General features: G+C 54.2%; 2 protein-coding genes and 2 long non-coding RNA genes across 4 annotated transcripts; 3 read left to right on the top strand and 1 right to left on the bottom strand.

Moving 5' to 3' along the window:
- Window positions 1-274: 274 nt before the first annotated feature.
- Window positions 275-6067, top strand: SRM (spermidine synthase). The gene is made up of 8 exons (XM_064171965.1): window positions 275-466; window positions 634-754; window positions 1051-1143; window positions 2264-2417; window positions 3209-3292; window positions 3583-3728; window positions 4561-4683; window positions 5216-6067. Exons 1-8 carry the CDS (start codon window positions 321-323, stop codon window positions 5231-5233), a joined length of 885 nt encoding a protein of 294 aa, XP_064028035.1. The 5' UTR covers window positions 275-320; the 3' UTR covers window positions 5234-6067.
- A 1303-nt stretch (window positions 6068-7370) lies between these two features.
- On the top strand, window positions 7371-12462 carry LOC135190533 (uncharacterized). Its single transcript, XR_010308558.1, has 3 exons — window positions 7371-7491; window positions 11648-11969; window positions 12352-12462. It is a non-coding gene; the product is annotated as an uncharacterized LOC135190533 (long non-coding RNA).
- Window positions 10804-14892, bottom strand: LOC135190532 (uncharacterized). The gene is made up of 3 exons (XR_010308557.1): window positions 14635-14892; window positions 12345-12498; window positions 10804-11272 (listed from the first exon to the last, which is right to left on the bottom strand). It is a non-coding gene; the product is annotated as an uncharacterized LOC135190532 (long non-coding RNA).
- On the top strand, window positions 13654-17374 carry CORT (cortistatin). The gene is made up of 2 exons (XM_064171977.1): window positions 13654-13846; window positions 17032-17374. Exons 1-2 carry the CDS (start codon window positions 13745-13747, stop codon window positions 17245-17247), a joined length of 318 nt encoding a protein of 105 aa, XP_064028047.1. The 5' UTR covers window positions 13654-13744; the 3' UTR covers window positions 17248-17374.
- Window positions 17375-17489: the final 115 nt, after the last annotated feature.

The raw sequence follows: 17489 nt of genomic DNA, 5'->3' as shown, positions 1-17489 counted from the left end.
GGGCTCCGCCTTTGTAGCGCGGGCAGCCGGCGCTGCCGTGCCGTGCGTGCCCGTGGCCCCGGGGCAGGCGGACGCGCCCGGTCCCCGCCGGGGCGGGAGGGGCTCCGCTGCGGCCGCGCCGCCCCGCGTGGCCCCGGGGTCGGGCCGCCCCGCGCTGCTGGCGCCCACGTCACTGCCGCCGCGGGCCAATGGGGGCGCTGCGGCGCCCGGGCGGCCAATGGGAGCTCGGCGGCGGCGCGCGCGGGCGGGCGGGCGGGGCGGCGCGCGGCCCCTCAGCTCGGCTCCCGCCGGCGGCGTCAGGCGGCGGCGGCCGGGCCGGGATGGAGCGCGGGGCGGCGGCGCTGATCCGGGAGGGCTGGTTCCGGGAGACGTGCCGGCTGTGGCCGGGGCAGGCCATGTCGCTGCAGGTGGAGGAGCTCCTGCACCACCAGCGCTCCCGCTACCAGGAGATACTCGTCTTCCGCAGGTGCGGCGAGGCCCGTAGGGCGTCCCCGGGAGGCGGAGGTGGGGGGCGGAGGTGGGGAAAGCGGCGCTCAGCGCCATGCGGTGGGCCCTGTCGGCGCTGCGAGGAGGGGGACGGAGCGCGGCCCGGGGCGCGGGCCGGCTCCAACCCCACTTCCCCGCTCTGCCCAGCACCACCTACGGCAACGTCCTGGTCCTGGACGGGGTGATCCAGTGCACGGAGCGGGACGAATTCTCCTACCAGGAAATGATCGCCAACCTGCCCCTCTGCAGCCACCCCAACCCCCGCAAGGTGAGTCGTCCCCGATCTCTGCGGGGTCTCCCGTAGCCCGCGGACCGGTCCTCGGCCTCTCAGCCGGCCCCTTCAGGACTGCGGCGGCAGGAGGCTGGCGTGGGCCGGCGTTTCGGGCGCACCTACGCCCGGCACTTGACAGAGCGGAGAAGGCAGCCCTCGTGGGCTCTCGGAGCGCATCTCCGGGGCAGAATCTTCCCGGGGGCCGCGAGGTTCCACGCCGTCCCCTTTAGGCCGTGCCGCGAACGTTCCGGCGGGAGCCGCCCCGCTGACGGCTGTTCTCTGCCCTTTCCCAGGTGCTGATCATCGGCGGCGGTGATGGGGGAGTGCTGCGGGAGGTGGTGAAACACCCCACCGTGGAGTCCGTGGTGCAGTGCGAAATCGATGAGGTGCGTTGAGCTCCCGGCTGTGCAGACGTGCCCCGGGGGCTCCTGCCAGACGGGCAGGCAGCCCCACGGAAAGCAGCCCCCCTTTACAGCATCCCCGGGAGCTGTGGCTTCACCTGCTGCCCCTTGTCAGCAGCAAGCGGCTTCGCGGCCGGTTCTGCTGTCGTGCCACTGACAGCGCCACCTCTTTGCCTTTCGAGCCATCTACGTGGCAGCTGGCTGCCTCCATGTGATTTCTTTCACACACGTACGGTACAGGCCCTTCAGGCCGCCGTGGGCCAAGCACGGAGTCTGGAGGAGCAGAGCGCTGGCTTTGGCAAGGTGCTGCTTTCCCTTGTCCCTCTATGCAGAGCACTATCTGCTCCTGATGGAGCAGGATGGTGGCTTGGTTAAGCACTGTCCTGCAACTCAAAGCAAGAATTAAGCAGGGGGATTAGTTTCTGTGATAGATGGGCTGCTCCTCCTCTTGTTCAGTTTATTCTGACATTTTGGTGTTTTAGAAGGTTTGCTGTGAGAGGCTGGTGAGGCTGTGCCCTCTGACTGCCCTGCTAAGCAGGCATGTGTGCTTGCTTTTGAACAAGCACAGCCTGACACCAGCATATTTTTTGTCTACCAGCTATGAGGAGCTGGTAGTGTTCAGTGCAGTTGTTGGGCCTAGGGCAGTGGCCGTGTAACCATTTGGAGAATACTGTGTCTGCTGAGATGATTGATACAGTGACTACAGATCAGAGGTGAAGATAGTTCTCACTTTGCATCCAGAAACCTGCTGGCGTGGTTTGACTGAGGGAGAATTAAAAAAGGCTTTAGCTGAGATCATCTCTGCAAGTGATGTCTGCAGGGAGAAGGAGCACAGAGCAGTTAGACCTGTAATTGTATTCTCCTGCTTCCTCCAAGTTGTTGAGTTTGGCAAGGACACACCAACAGTGTTGCTGAACCCTGGGGCCATAGGGAAGGGCTCAGTGTAGCTTGTTGGCCAAAGATGCTGACAGCTCTTGCTAGCAAGTTGGATTCGTGCTGAGGGCATGGAAGGAAACAGCTCATCGTGCTGCTCTTGCAGCTGCACAGTAGCCTGAGAAGCCTCCTTGTAGCCCCTGCTGACCTATTTGTGCTTTCTGTGTTGCAGGATGTGATCCAGGTATCTAAGAAGTACCTCCCAGGGATGGCAGTGGGCTACTCCAGTGCTAAGCTGACCTTACACGTGGGAGATGGTTTTGAGTTCATGAAACAGAATCAAGAAGCCTTTGATGTGATTATCACAGACTCGTCTGACCCCATGGGTAAGAATGTGGGCTGTAAAAGGGTGCTGCTTTTCACACTCCTCATTTTCACTTCTGCCTTCCTCTTGGACGCAATGCCAGCCTGCCCAGGCTCCTTTCAAGTGAAAAGACTATCACTGACTTGGCTCTTTTGGTAGAGAAAAGGAAGAGTGAAGACCAGAAAATTGTATTAGCAAGGCTTCAAGCCAGCTGTCACGTTTCCCTCCTCAAAATTCAACTCCAGCAGCTATTGCTTCTGTTTGAGAGCTGATTCTTGAGTCCAGTAATCCCATGGGGTACACAGCCCCATGCTGGCAAAGACAGCTTAGTGCATGTGCCTGCTAATGAAGCAGCAGCTCAGGGGCTGTTGGGGTAGCTGCCTACCCTAGAGATGGCTGTAGTGACTCGTGTCATTCTGGAAGGAAAAACTGATGGTGAGAGGGACCACACGTTCCAGAGCCTCATTTTAGGGACCTAAGGGTGAGTGCCTGACTCACCTTCACTCTTGGTATAGTCAACAGAGAGAGAGTCATCCCTAAAAGGCACTCTGGAGCAGATCAGGTTAACAAATGCTCATGGCAGCAAGAAGCAGCTGCTAGGACTTTCTGTGGTACTAATCCTAATGGGCTTGCCATTGAGCAATGGTTTTGCTGTGCCAGGTGCAGGCTGGGCTTCTCCCAGAGCCAAAATATGTTGCTTCCAGATTATCTCCAACACCTGGGATCACTGAAAAGCCTTTGGAAATGTCCCTGTGCAGTCAGAAAACTGAAAAGCTCACTGCCTTAGTCTCTCCCTGCTCACTTCTCTTGCAGGTCCTGCAGAAAGCTTATTCAAAGAATCTTACTACCAGCTGATGAAGACAGCCCTGCGGGAGGATGGCATTCTTTGCTGCCAAGGTGAGGATGCTGTCTGTGGGCAGAGGCTGATGCCAAATCGTGGCATGCAAAGCATGAGGCACATGGGGGAAGCTGGAGGCAGGGACTGAAATCCCTTCCAGCTCCCAGGTCTGCGTACATCACCTCGTTCACTGCTGCTCCGCGCTCGCTAAACCTGGCGTAAGGGTCTTACCTTGCCTGTCATGCCGTGTGAGCTGCGTGGAGTGGAGCAGGTTTGGGCTTGCAACCCCTGTCAAGCTGGCACAGGGCAGGGGGGCAGCTCTCACGCCTTGTCTTCCTTCTCCCCATAGGTGAGTGCCAGTGGCTGCACCTGGATCTCATTAAGGAGATGCGTCAGTTCTGCAAGTCTCTGTTCCCCGTGGTGGAATATGCCTATTGCACCATCCCCACGTACCCCAGCGGGCAGATTGGCTTCATGCTCTGCAGCAAGAACCCGGTGAGCTTCAGGCACCTGAAGTGCTCTTTTCCACTTCCTGTCCCTTAGAGAATCTGAGCTCTCCCAGCTTTGGGGCCTCTAGAGATGTGCTGGGCTCCAGCTCTGCCAGCTCAGGGCCCCAAAGCTGCAGTGCTGAGTGAAGTGCAGAAGCAACCAGTGTTGTGCCCAACGGCCTAAGAAATGGAGATGGCTTTCTCTCTGGTACAATGGCTTGGAAGGGAGGAAGCCACTACCAGATTCCAGAGCCTGTTAAGGCTTTGCCCTGTTGATACCAGCAGTTGTAAAGTGGACATCTGATGAGAATGGGTAGAGGCCTCCAGATGGGAGTCAGTGTTAGGATGTGTGCTGGTAGCTCTGTCAGACCACTGAGGTCTGTAGTCTCCCCATTCTGCTGCCTTACAGCCTGTAGTGCAACTGTCACATTGTCTTAGGGAGCCAGCAGCACTTCTGCTGCTCTGTGTGATTTATCTGGGGCACTGGCAGCATGCACTGTGCCTGACTTAATGCAGATGTGGATGCAGCTCTGAAGAGCAAAAGCTTTGCTTCTCAGTGGCTCAGGCACAGTCTGACAGCTTCATCTGGCACATGGCTCACAGGCAGCCTGACCTCATGTGCTGACATCTGTGAATAAGAGCCAGTCACACGAGGTACGGAGTGTAAGCTCCACCCCTTGGGGCCAGAGCTCTGCAGAATCTTTGACCTCATACTAGAACAGAAAGTCATCTGTGTCCCTGCGAGAGCCCTCCTGGTCCTCTGCCATGCATCAGGATGGCTGTCACACAGCCTTCTGCTCCTCGCCCACAGGCTGAGCTACCTGCCTTGGTTTTTGCAGAACACGAATTTCCGGGAGCCTGTGCAGCAGCTCTCACAGCAGCAGGTGGAGGAGAGGAGTCTGAAGTACTACAACTCTGACATTCACAGGGCAGCTTTCATTCTGCCAGAGTTTGCACGGAAGGTAAGCAAGGCTGTGTGCTACTGCTCCAGCAAGAGTGAGGTGGGGTTTCTTCAGCAGCAGTGGGAGCATACAGGACTGCAGCCCTAAAGGCTTCTGTGGGCAAGTCGGGGCAGGACAGCATTTAGTATGACACAGGTTAGTGTGAGTCAGCCTGGGAAGTCTGGAGTTCAGTTTGGAATTGTTCTTTGGGTTGATGTCCTGTGCCTCGATGGCAGATCCTACCAATACAAAGTCCAAGAGCCTGCACAACTGGTGTTTTCCCATGGAAAGCTCCAGAAGTCTTGGGACGTGGCTGTGGCTTCTAGTGCAAACCAGAGAGTAGAGAAGGGGTGCTCTGGTGTGGTTCAGTCTGCCTTTCAGGTTAGTCTGTAGTTCTGTATCACTCCATCTCCTGAATTGTAACCACAGGTTCCAGAAAAAGACTCCTTGGAGCATCCTAGGGATGAAGGCTGATGCCATGGTTGTGTTTCAGAGCCTGGCAGAGTTGCAGGAGCTCTGTCCTCACACTTGTTTTGTCTTTGCCTGTCTCCAGGCCCTGAGTGATGTGTGAGACTTGAGAAGCTGCTTCCTTCCTTCAAGTTGGACCCTGAGATCGTCAGTGATGTGGTTGGGACCTTCCCAGCAGACTGCAGATTTGCTCTCCACTGTGTGGGATTGTTTAACCCTTTGCCAGCCAACATTCCCTTTGATGATGTGTTAAAGCTGATGGGGCATAAGCCAGATAAGACTATTGAAAAGGTCCAGTGACTTATTGCCTGAGGTCAAAACTGTTCTTTCCAGTGCTGGAAACGTAAGATGTCTTTTTCCTTTCTCTCCTCCCTGCACCCCCTCTAAGTTCCCCCCTCCTACCTCCAGCCCTCCCCCAACTGACATGATGTATTTATAGCTGACACTTATTTCTGTCCGGTGATCTTCTGACACCTGGGAAGAGTCCAGAGGGGTCACTGACTCAGCCTTAAGCACAGAGAGCGAGAGCTTTGTGCACGGTTAGCTTTGCTCTCCTGCTGGGAGCTCCCTGCTGCTGAGACGTTTTGACTGGTAACGGGTCTGAGCCTTCCTGTCCCACTGCCCTCCTGCCACACCTGCGCTCTTCTGCAGCACAGCTGGAGAAGTTCCGGTGCAAACTGTTGCCATTCACAATAGGTCTCTCTTCAACCCTGATGGAGTAGCAGTATTAAACACCAGCCAGGCAGGCTGGCAGCAAAGTCTTGTGGCTTTTTTCTGTTTGTTTGTTTGTTTGTTCTGAAATCAGTTGGAAGTAGAAGTGCCGAGGTAGGGCAGGCTGAGCCCTGCTCTTACCTCTGCTGCAGTGGTTCCAAAGAATGTTTATGGTGATAGGCGCTTTATATATATAAATATAAATATATATATATATAAAAACCAATCCTTCAATCATTGCCTGCTGTTCAGTACTGATGTTGGGAGTCAGTTGTGCTGACAAATCTCTCATCTCAGTCATGCTGAGATGCCTCAGGCCTGGGTATTTGTTAGTCCTTAGGAGGCATCGTTATTTCTGATGCTGCCCCCGGAGCCCCTAGATGCTGAAGCTGGTTTTTGTTGTACTCTGTTGTGAGATGGATCTGCTTCCACCTCCTGACTATTGTTGGAAAGGCTCCGTGGCACCGCTGTGCAGTGAGGAGCTTCCCAGCACAGCCCCTGCTGGGCCTCACTCCCTTGCAACCCATTAAACACTCGGCTCTGGTTAAGGTGACATCACTTGGGTCGGTGTCCTTCTTTGGGGAGAGTGCTGGGGTGGAAAAGGAGGCCCTGAAAGTTTGCTGTGCTTGCCAGAAGACACCCAGAGGTGCTCCATGGTTGGTCTGACTTCCTCCCTTGTCTCTAGGGAGGACAGGTTACTATCAAAATAATCTCTGAAGAGTGATTCTGTTGCCTGGTTTGTGTTGTGACCTGACTGCAAAATAGCTCCAGCTTCTCTTGTCCTCTGTGCTGCGGAAGGCAGAGCCTTCAGTCCAAGCTGTTCTCTGCTCCAAGTGCTGCCCTTCAACGGCTTTCCAAGCTGTTTTCTAGCTGCCGTCTCTCTGTAGCATCTTGTCAACCCCTTCGATCGCTGGCGCCACAAGGCTGCATCATCCTTTCCTCTTCTAAACCTGGGGTGGGTTGGTGGCCCCCGGGCCCGACCCATGCACTGAGCTGCAGCTGAAGAGGCTGCAGCGGTCACTAGGTGGCATCAGGGGAAGACAAAAGTGCTCCTCCTGAAGGAGGCTTTTTGGCTCGCTAAGAGGAAACGAGAGATCAGACTTTTGCAAAGGTTGGGGTTGGACTTTATCTACAGTGTGGATGGTGCAGCCACTGTGTGCCTCCAGAAGGGGACTTTGTCGGTGTCAGTGCCAACCTTCCTTTCTTTTTCTGATGAGATGTGCTACTTCTTTCCCAGTGCCCCCTTCTACTGCCAGTATCAGTACAGCTTTGTGGTCATAAGGGTTTGCACAGCACTGCTAAGCTGCAGTCTGGATCTCCTTTGTATTCCCATGTTGAGAAGATTACACCCCTTTGTCTCTTAATTGAGTAGCTGTCTCCCTTCTCCCAGATTAGTTAGGGCCACGGAGGCGTTTTCATTGCTCAACCCTTGTGCTTTTACTGCAAAGGGCAGACCAGTAATGAAGGCTGATTCTAGCTGCTCCAGATTGCTGTGGGACCTGAACCCCATTCAGCTCTTCATCCTTGACAGAAAACTACCTCTGGCACTTTCTCTGCCCTGGAGTGGGAATCAAGACAATGACTGTAGTCCAGGAAAGCCTTAGAGCTGCTGCCAACTAGTAACAAGTTCAAGCCTTCCACCCACCCTCGGTGAGTACAACAATGCCCAGGAGGGAAAGAGCTTCCTCCAACCTGTTACTACCCTCCACACAGTTAATTATTCCTTCTGTTTCTCTGAGCTCTCTCCAAATGAGGTCAAAGTTTAGTGAGTGGCCAGTGAGGAGAGCAGGAAGACAAGGCTGTTTGCCATGGAAGTCACACATGCTCTGTCCGCAGGGTCCTATCTATAGCTTCCAAGTTGCTCTAAGTGGCTGCTCCTGAGGCTTCAAACACTTCGGTGCCTGGCAATAGCCGCAGAGATCAGTGCCTGAATCAAGCACTCATTAACAATGCACCAAGAGTGTGCATTTAAAGCTGGTTCCATCTGAGCAGCTTTATGTCTTGGTCAGCCCTGCGCGGGAGCTGCTAGGAAGCGCACATGGCTGTTTAAGCTGCTAGAGCGGCAGTCGCCTCTCGGGCAGCTCTGCCTGCAGACTGGCCCTCCCGCAAAGTCTGAGCTGTTATGCTGCAGGTTGCTGTGGCCGAAAACTGGGGACTCAGGAGGGACTGGACATTTGGGTAATGCCCAACAGAAGAAAGTTAATGAGTCCCTAAATAGAACTGAGCAGTGAACACTGGAAAACAATCTGCAGGGTCTCCAGGTGGGCAAGTGAAAGACTTGAGTAAGCTCTTTGGAGTTGCTGGCTTTTGCCCAAGGCTTGTCAAGCAAGGCTGTTCATAACCAGACATCCACCAAGGTGCTGTTTGTCTCAACATGCTGCAGTCATGTTCCAGCATCTTGCTAAGCCAGAGGCATGTGAACAGGGATGGGCTCTGTCCCCAGTAACATGCAAGGTGCTATCAGAGCAGGCGGAGACAAGCGAGGGAACCAGAGTCTGATGGGCTTCAGGACACCAGTTGCTTAAGCCTCTTGGTGCCTTCTGAACTCTGTCAGACTCCCTGCTCTGTGCCTTACTCACTGAACCAACTCAATTTTTAGAAGTTGAGAAAAGAGCAATCACTCACCTTGTATCTGCTGAGCCCTTTCAGCCAGTTCAGTGGCACCAGCGTCGTACTCATCCAGGGCTAATGTTAGCAAGGCCTGTTGGGACTCCTGATGGAGCTTGGCTGGAGAAAGAGGCTGCTGAAGGGAGAATAACAAGTCCTCTGGCACCACAGAGCAGCAGCTCAGTAAGCAGGCAGCCCAAAAAGGAGTAAGAGCCACTGAGCTGTGAGAGAGGAAAGTTCCTTTGATAAAGTGGTGGGGGAAGAAGAGGGGAAAGTGTGGATGAAAAGTGTGAAAAATTAGCTCAGGTCTAAGAGAAGTGTCAGACAAGATGCAAGGTTCTACACTTTGGTCACAACAACCCCAAGCTGCACTACAGGCTGGGGACAGAGTGGCTGAGAGCAGCCAGGCAGAGAGCAAGCTGGGGGTGCTGGGAGAGAGCTGAACAAGAGCCAGTAGTGTGCCCAGGTGGGCAGCAGAGCCAATGGCATCCTGGGCTGGCTCAGGAGCAGTGTGGGCAGCAGGACAAGGGAGGTTCTTCTGCCCCTGTGATCAGCACTGCTCAGGCCACAGCTAGAGTGCTGTATCCAGTGCTGGGCTCCTCCATTGCAGAGAGATGCTGAGGTGCTGGAAGGTGTCCAGAGAAAGGCAGCAAGGCTGGGGAGGGGCCTGGAGCACAGCCCTGTGAGGAGAGGCTGAGGGAGCTGGGGGGGTGCAGCCTGCAACAGAGGAAGCTCAGGGCAGAGCTCATTGCTGCACGCAGCTCCCTGAAGGGAGGTTGTAGCCAGGTGGGGTTGGGCTCTGCTGCCAGGCAAGCAGCAACAGAAGGAGGGGACACAGCCTCAAGTTGTGCCAGAGGAGGTCTAGGCTGGATGTGAGGAGGAAGTTGTTGGCAGGGAGAGTGATTGGCATTGGAATGGGCTGCCCAGGGAGGTGGTGGAGTCTCTGTGGCTGGAGGTGTTGAAGCCAAGCCTGGCTGGGGCACTTAGTGCCATGGTCTGGTTGATTGGATAGGGCTGGGTGCTAGGTTGGGCTGGGTGAGCTTTAAGGTCTCTTCCAGCCTGTTTGATTCTATGGTTCCATGATTCTGTGCTCTGTCCTGGCTGTGTGGAGGCTGGAGTAAGTGCCTTTAAATTGTGCAAAAGGTGGTGAGCTAGAGCCAGGGAATCTCAATTGCAGCACAGCGACCTGTGAAGCAGATAAAGGTGGGCAGGATGATAACAAATGTTAGGGATTCCAGCAGAAGGCCTTTTGAGGACTCCATGGGTAATGGAGTTTGAAGTGCTGCTGGTGGTGGTGAGGGGACTCCGCAGGAGCGGAGTGCCCTCTCCTTGGTTCTGAAGGCTGGTACAGGCAGTCTTCTCTGGGAATGAATGTGCTTAACAGAGTGAGTTGTGTGTGCCAGGGATAAGGGCAAGCTGAGGTCTGTGGTGCCCCTGAGCGTTTCATCCCCCTCCAGTTGCATCAGAGGAAGATCCAGAACTGTGCTATGGAGTGCCTGAGTTCCTGTGTAGAGCCCTCCCTGTGCTGCTGGCAGCCTGGCAGCCCCACTGTTAACATTCCTGGAGAGCACTTTGAATTCCCACAAGGCACAGTGTGTGGGCAATCCCTCGGGATGTTCACAGGGTAAAGAAATGTTTCTATCCAAGTCTTCTCCAGCTCACCTTGCCACCAAGGGGACGAGTCTGGTGTGACAGAGGTCAGCTGAGATGTTAGTACCTAATAACCCCATTTCACAGCCAGCCTCACAGGCAGAAGTGCCTCCTACTTGGAGCCAGGGAGGGAAAGCAGAGGACTGATGCAGTAGAAGTGTTCCAGAGCAAGCAGCTATTTTTGAAGGAGACTTTTGGTGGAATCACTGAACTGTTTAACTTTGCATCTGGGACTAACAAAAGGCCTTGCGCACACCACTGCAGCGTTATGCTCACCTGCCCTTCAGCCCCCCACAGCCCCTTTGGGGTCGACAGACAGAGAAAGCAGCCCAGCTCCCCCCCTCCATCCCCCGAGAGAGCTGTAACAGCCTTGTAGTCGTGCGTGCTCTGACAGCAGCATCCCTGTGGTGCTCCCTCCTCCTCCCTGCACCTGCTCTGCAGCTCCTACCAGAGCTGAGGGAGAGCAGCAGGCTCCCGCCCACGCTCCTGCAGCCTCTTCCTCAGATCTGTCAGATCAGTGCCAATGAAAAGCCATGGCTGGAGCCACCACCTGCATGCTCCTTGGAGGCCCTTGGGGACTGCAGTGCCAGGGAATACTGCAGGCCTGGCCTGATAAATGAGCTGTGATTGCAGCCCCAGGAACAAATTGGTTTCCCCTCCTGAGCAGCACACAACTGTCAGCTGACTATCGCTTTATTTATTGCGTTGGCCTTTGCAGCGAGGGACTCTGGAGGGCAGAGAGAGGGGGTTCCAGCAACAGGAAAACAGAAGCATTTGAGCCATTCCTTCAGCTGCACTGGAGTGCCTCACATTTGGGAACCAGACTTGGTTGTGGAAGCCTGATGTAATTCTACTTGAAGCATGCTTCAAGTCGTGGTGATCTGAACCCAGACCAGGCTACAAATGGGCATAAGATGGCAAATATCCAGGCCATAGAGGCAAGCAAGTGAGAAATTATCCCTTCAAAAGAAAAGCTGACTGGGGATTTCTTAAAGGACAGCCAGCCAATGCACCAGGGAACAGTAGGGATGCAGAACACTGCCGGTGTTTCATTTTGAACTCTTCCCAAGTTTTATCACCACAGAGTTATTTACTTGCTTTGCAGAAGGAGATGGTGCTACAGCCTGTGATGGAGAGGTGGTCAGCAGTGCTGGTGGCAGAACCAGTAGGGTCTCTGCAAGGGAGACAGAGAACCAGAGTTTGACAACAGACAAATCTAGGGGAAGCACCAGAGGGAATGTGACGAAAGGGCACTAGGGAAGGTGAGGGAATCTGGAAGAGAGGCATCTGATATTGAGGGATGCTGTAGTAGAGCCTGGTAGGGAGTCATCTGGATTTAGAGATCCAGTCCTACTGTGGGAAAGAGAGCGAGTGCTTCATGCCCCTATTCCTCTCTATCCCAGCTAGGCACACACCCAGCCTTGCCCAGGCCAACAGTAGATTTTGGCTGTGCTCTGCTTGTCAGCAGGGCCACTGGTTTGGTGCTGGCCTATCTGGGCTGTCTCTCCAAAGCCAGCCCCATCAAGAGGTAACTATTCCTGTTCTTCAGTTCCAGAACAGATTCACAGCAGCCTGATGTCTGGTGAAGCACATCATGCCCTGGTGGGCAGAAGAGCACTGCCATACTTGTGACCCCATTCGCTCAAGGAGGAGTTACAGAAAGCAGCACATTGGGGAGAGGAAGCTGTAAGCAAACCCTGTTTATCAGAACAAGCAGATGGCCCCCAGCATGGAGACCTGGCTGCACTGCTGCTGCTCTCTGTCTAGCCTTTGGACTGCTGGGCCCATGAGGTTTAGCCCTGCCTCGTAGCCACCAGCATGGGATTCACCTTCTGCCTGCCTGTCAGGCCAGGCGCACCTCACACTCACAGGTACCTGCCCCTTGTTCCTCCTGAGCGACCCAAGTGTGCTTTGTCCATTTGCTGTCCTCTCACTTTTGCCTCTCCTGGAGCAGATCTGCTCAGGGTCATTTGGCAAGTCCCTGTGATTTGTCTGCTTGCTGGAGCCTGGAACTTGAGTGCTCTGTCTGGAGCCCCAGACTGGCTGGGAAGGGTTTGACAGAATCCATTACAAGGGCTGTGTGATTCTGATTAACCAGCAAGATGGTTCAGAAGGAAGCAGATAAGGCTTCCCCTTGGTCACCAGGAGGTGACAAAGTTTCCAGAGCAACACTCATTTCTAGAAATTGCTCCACTGTCTCCTGTCCCCACAGGTCACTGTCACTCAGAACAGGCTTTCTCTTGTACCTTTCAGTGAATGCCTCCAGTCTTCCTTTCCAAACACACGGGGAAGTGATGGCAGCTCCTTTCCCCTCCGGAGCTCGCAGAGGCTCTCGCTGGCCTGAGGAGTTGGACTGTTCGCAGGCGCAGCTTCAGCACGCTGCTTCCAGGCACTGTGATGCTGGTAAGTGGTAAAAGTGGGGAATGAGGTTTTCTGCCTTCTGTTAGTTCTGCCACTGCGTCCTCTTGGCTGTCACCTCCCTGGGGTGGGCTTCTGTATCTGCTGCCTTAGGATAACAATTTCCCTTTTGTTGTTAGGGTCAGGAGAGGACTTGCCCTCAGGCGAGTGCTTCTGAGAAGCTAGGGCTGAGCTAGGGCTGAGATCCCATCTCTGCATCCCTCACAGGATGCCATCCCTGCACGATGGGGACAATGCAAAGCAGACAGCAACGCTTAGTAGCACCTTCTGGCCCACAGACCAACCTCGCTGGTAGGGCAGCATTCTAGACAGAGGGAGAAGCATTACTTACAACTGCCAGCCAGGGATCAGAAATGTCAGGAACTTATTCCAAGCAGCCTGCAGTAGCCAAGACACAGTGAGCCTTTCTCTGCAGCCCCAGCTCTGACCAGCCTTTCAGTACTCTGCTTCCCCTTTAACGCATTTAAATCGGACATCTCCAAGTCAGGATTCTCCGTGCTGACCCATGTTTCTGGGACAGGCTCAAGATGTATTGAAACAACACTAGGAACAAAACCCAGTAACCTCCAACTGGCTTCCAGGTGGTGCTATGTTCGTGTGCCAGACAGATTTGTTACTGTATAGCTGCAGCCTGTGTCTCCTTGTTACCATAAAGGGGATATCTGGCATTGCCAGATTGGCATTGCACAGTGACATGCATCACTAGATGCAGATCCAAATACCCCTAGAGTCTGGAGCTGTTTGGACACAGAGGCTGAGGGTCCAAGCCCATATCTAAGTGCTGGTGGCCAGAAGTTTTACCTCTTCCCTCTAATTCATCCAGCACTGGCCATGGGTTTGTGCAAGCTGGTGGCCTGCTCTATCCAACACTGTGTTCCCAAGCACAATTCAGCCAAGTAGGAGAGGCACAGCCAATGCCTAAAATTTGTCGGGGTGAAGAAACAGCATGTCACTGGAGAGTTCCAAACCTTTGCTCCCTCAGTCTCTGCAGGTCTGGCACATGGAAAGCCCAGAGGCACTGAAGTATCCCACTCAAGCAGCCAAGTGTTAACAACCTCTCCAAAGTCTAATTTGCCTTTGATATAGACTTAATTGTTTGCGTCACCCACTGGGCTAGGGGGAGGGCTATAAAAGGGGCTGCAGCCATTGTCTGAGGCAGAAGAGAGCCCAGAAAGAGCTCCCTCTCCCAGTCTTCCCCGTTCAGCACAGTAGTCACAGCCTGCACATCATGCAGCTGGTGGCCAGCCTGGTGTCCGTTCTGCTGCTGGCGTGGAGCGTGAGAGCCACTGCACTGCCCGGCGAGGAGAGGCTCGCAATACAGAGCACAAGGGTGAGTATCATGCAGCTGTGCACAGCTGGGTGAGGTGGGAGCATGCAGAGGCAGGCTGGAGCCAGGGCATAAGGTAGTAAGGGCAACTGGGCTATACCTGATGCTAACAACTCGTCCACTCCTATATTCCAAGACACTTCAGCTTCATGCACTGCTGAAGCACAGGCTATTACTACAGCTTAATAGCCACTTTATTTAGGAAAGGTACCAGGGCAGATGCCAAAGAACTGCAAAAGTGAAGTCTGAGCTAAGCAAAAATAAAAATGGCAAAAAGCATAGCAGAGAGGACAGGGAAAAGGAGAAAGGGATATTGCTGAAAGAGTACAGCAGGAGAGAATAAAACGGAGTACTAGGGAGAGAGAGGAGAGATCTGTAATTGGTAAAATGATCAAGGGAGATGATATTTTAAATAGGACTCCTGGGAAGGGCAAATGTTCAAAAGATGGGTTCAGTAGGAAAGTAACAGAGGAATAATAAATGAAGTAATTATATCAGAATAAAATTGCTTTTTCCAGAGTAGAATTCACAAGGGGGGTTACACTGACATAGTTCTGCTAGAATAATTACACTCTGAACCAGCACAGCTCAATGCGGTGGCAGAACTTATTATAGCAATATAATTACCCTACCAACTGGCAAAACTCTAATATTATAATGGCTGCAGCACTATAATAACTTTGTTTTGCTGGACTGTTTCCCCAAGAGGCCAAGGAGGTAGGAAGCAGTAGCATAACATCATCACAAGCAAGTGCTCTGTTCGGCTTGCCCTTGCCCCGCAGTTTTCTCACCTGCACGCTCCTTGCCGTCCCTGATGTTCCTCTGCTCTGCCAGTCGTGTTCACAGCTGTATCCCTGAGGCTGCTGCTGTTACTCCAGTCCCGTAGAGAAGCTGCCCAGAGAAGGGAAGGATCCCAGTGCTGGTTTCAAAGGCACTAACTTCTCCTTTGTGCGTACCCACATTGTTTTTTCTGTCCTTGCGTTGGCTCCAGCTCATCCATCAGTGTCTTGCTGCTTCAGGAGTAGGCTCACATCCCATTAACAACAGAACTGGCTGCAAGGAAAAACGTACACAGTATGAGGTGCTAGGGCTAGCATTCTGTTAGAGAGCAGGGCTTCTGCAGCTGGCTGGGATTAACCCTTGTGGGGCTGTGAACTTTCAGCTGTATATTCTTACAATAACAAATCCAGCACCTAAAACATAAACTCTTTCTGGTGCAAATGCTGGTTCCTGGGGATTAAAGAAACAAGTTGTAGGCAATAAATCAGTAAATAAGGCTTTGGCAAACAATAATTCAAGTGCAATGATTCTTAGTGTTCTACACACCATTATGAAATAATGATCTAATTATAATAGATACCATAATTCTCTTCAGAGCATTCCACAGACTGAAAAGCTCTTGATACCGAGGAACCAATCCCCACAGTCACCACTGCTGTCACTCACACGAATGTTTTAAGTCTGAAGGATATTGGGGTTCACCTATAAAGCACCATGAAATGTACAAGAGCAAAGGAAAGATCTGCGTGTTCTGAGGTGCCGGTGGATGCAGCACAGCAGCCCACCCCTGCTCACATCTCTAGCTGCTGCCCCAGAGTCTTGCAGTCTCGCAGCTAAAAGCAGAAAGGATGTTAGCAATGGATCGGTGCAGGGGAAGAGCTGTCTAGTTTCACTAGCAGCCACAGCTGATCATGCAGATGGAATATCCCCTAACAGCAGGATGAGTTTTGTCTTCCCCAGCCCTGAGCCTGGAGCTGCTGGCTCTGCTTGGAGCAGGTCAGTTCAAACCGCAGCACTTAAGCTTAGGAAAGAAGCTTACAAAGAAGACATGACCCAGGAGGCACATTTAGGTGGGCTTGGTCCGTCTCCCAGAGGCTGAAGACACTTCTGTAGTTGTAGCACAAGAGAAAGTCAGGATAGGCACAAACTGGCTTTTACCTTTTTGATTGTTTGATGCCACAGTGTCTCTTGTTTGGAAGCAGAGTTAGTCACGAGAGCTGAGAAAGGGATTAGAAATAGCCACAAACATTCTGTCATGTAAGCTGAAAATAATTGTTGCTGCCTGTATTCATCCATCCTTTGAGCTGCTCACCAAGTGGTCCTTAGCTGACAGAGCCACCAAGATAGGTAGAGCAGCCCCAGGAGTAAACCTGGCATTCATAATGGCATTCCAAGACTCTCGCCTGCACGGGAAGCAGGATCTGTTCTTGCCAAACCAGCCATCCCAGCTTGTCCCATACCAGCTGTCTCTGCTAATGACTCATTGAGACCAGGAATGCTCAGGCAAGAGGTGATTCCTCAGATGTGCTGGATATGAAGTTAGGAGAAACAAGATAAACCCGGAGCTTGCTGCTGATGGCAATCCCTCCAGCCCCGAGCCACAGGCTCTGCTCTTTCCAATCCTGCTATGGCAAAGGGACTCGGCGACTCGGCTTTCACTGCCCTCCCCCGAGGGCAGGCTACTGACATACGGGCTCTCCTTCCTGAAATACAGGCTGCCTGCCGCGGATTAAGTACTTGGCAGATACTTAGGACACCTCTCTCCCCTCCAACCCAGTCCTCTTGCTTGTTAGATTCTGTTCTCAGCATTTCAGGGTGGGCTGCAGCCTCTGACACGTTTAATTCAACATTGCTCGGACGGTGCCTCTCGCCCGACCTTCCCCGGCCAGGCGCGGGGCTCGCTTCGAGGGGAGGCAGCTTGGAGCTCGCTGAGGCTCTGCGCAGGCAGCAGGGCTCGCTCCGAGGGGAGGCAGCTTGGAGCTCGCTGAGGCTCTGCGCAGGCAGCAGGGCTCGCTCCGAGGGGAGGCAGCTTGGAGCTCGCTGAGGCTCTGCGCAGGCCGCAGGGCTCGCTCCGAGGGGAGGCAGCTTGGAGCTCGCTGAGGCTCTGCGCAGGCCGCAGGGCTCGCTCCGAGGGGAGGCAGCTTGGAGCTCGCTGAGGCTCTGCGCAGGCCGCAGGCCAGGCCGTGCGTGGGACCTGTTAGCAGCTCCGCTCCAGCCAGAACGCTGCAGGGCTGTGCGGGGCGGAGAGGAGCCTGCGGCCGCAGCCTGCGCAGCTCCGGGCTATGGGAAGCGCATCAGCTCTGAGGACGGAGCACCAGCGAGGGTGCGAATCGAGAACGGACTCCCTGCCCCAATGGCCACGGGGACAGGGCTTCTGCCTGTCACTCTCCCCTGCTCTCTGCCCGCAGGAGCAGAACACAGTCCGGAAAGAGGCCATCCTGAAGGTGCTGGCAGGGCTGCTGGACAGCGTGGACGCGGGGCGTGAGCTGGGCGCCCCGGACATGGAGGAGGAGAACAAGCTGGAGGAGGAGCGGGCGGTGCTGGGGCGGCTCGCCCAGCTATCGCAGCGGGACCGCAAGGCTCCCTGCAAGAACTTCTTCTGGAAAACCTTCACCTCCTGCTAGTGCTGCCCAGCCTGGCCCCGCTGGCTGCACAGCCGCAAACACCCACCTCTGCCCTCAGTTGCCCTGTCCCCCAAGCTCCTTCCCTTTCCTTCTGCACCCCTAAGAATAAAGCATGGCCACCTGGGGACTCGTCTCTGCCTCTGTCACCCCGCGGGGCCGGGCCGGGGTGGTGCGGGGCGGGCCTGGCCTCACACGGGACGCCTGAGGAGGTGGCGGCCATCTTGAGGGGTGGCCTTGGGGGG

Source organism: Pogoniulus pusillus, chromosome 36 (genome assembly GCF_015220805.1).
Source record: "Pogoniulus pusillus isolate bPogPus1 chromosome 36, bPogPus1.pri, whole genome shotgun sequence".
NCBI classification, from domain to species: Eukaryota; Metazoa; Chordata; class Aves; order Piciformes; family Lybiidae; genus Pogoniulus; species Pogoniulus pusillus.
The sequence above is the reverse complement of the archived record's forward strand: the minus strand, read 5'-3'. Positions and strand labels throughout refer to the sequence as shown.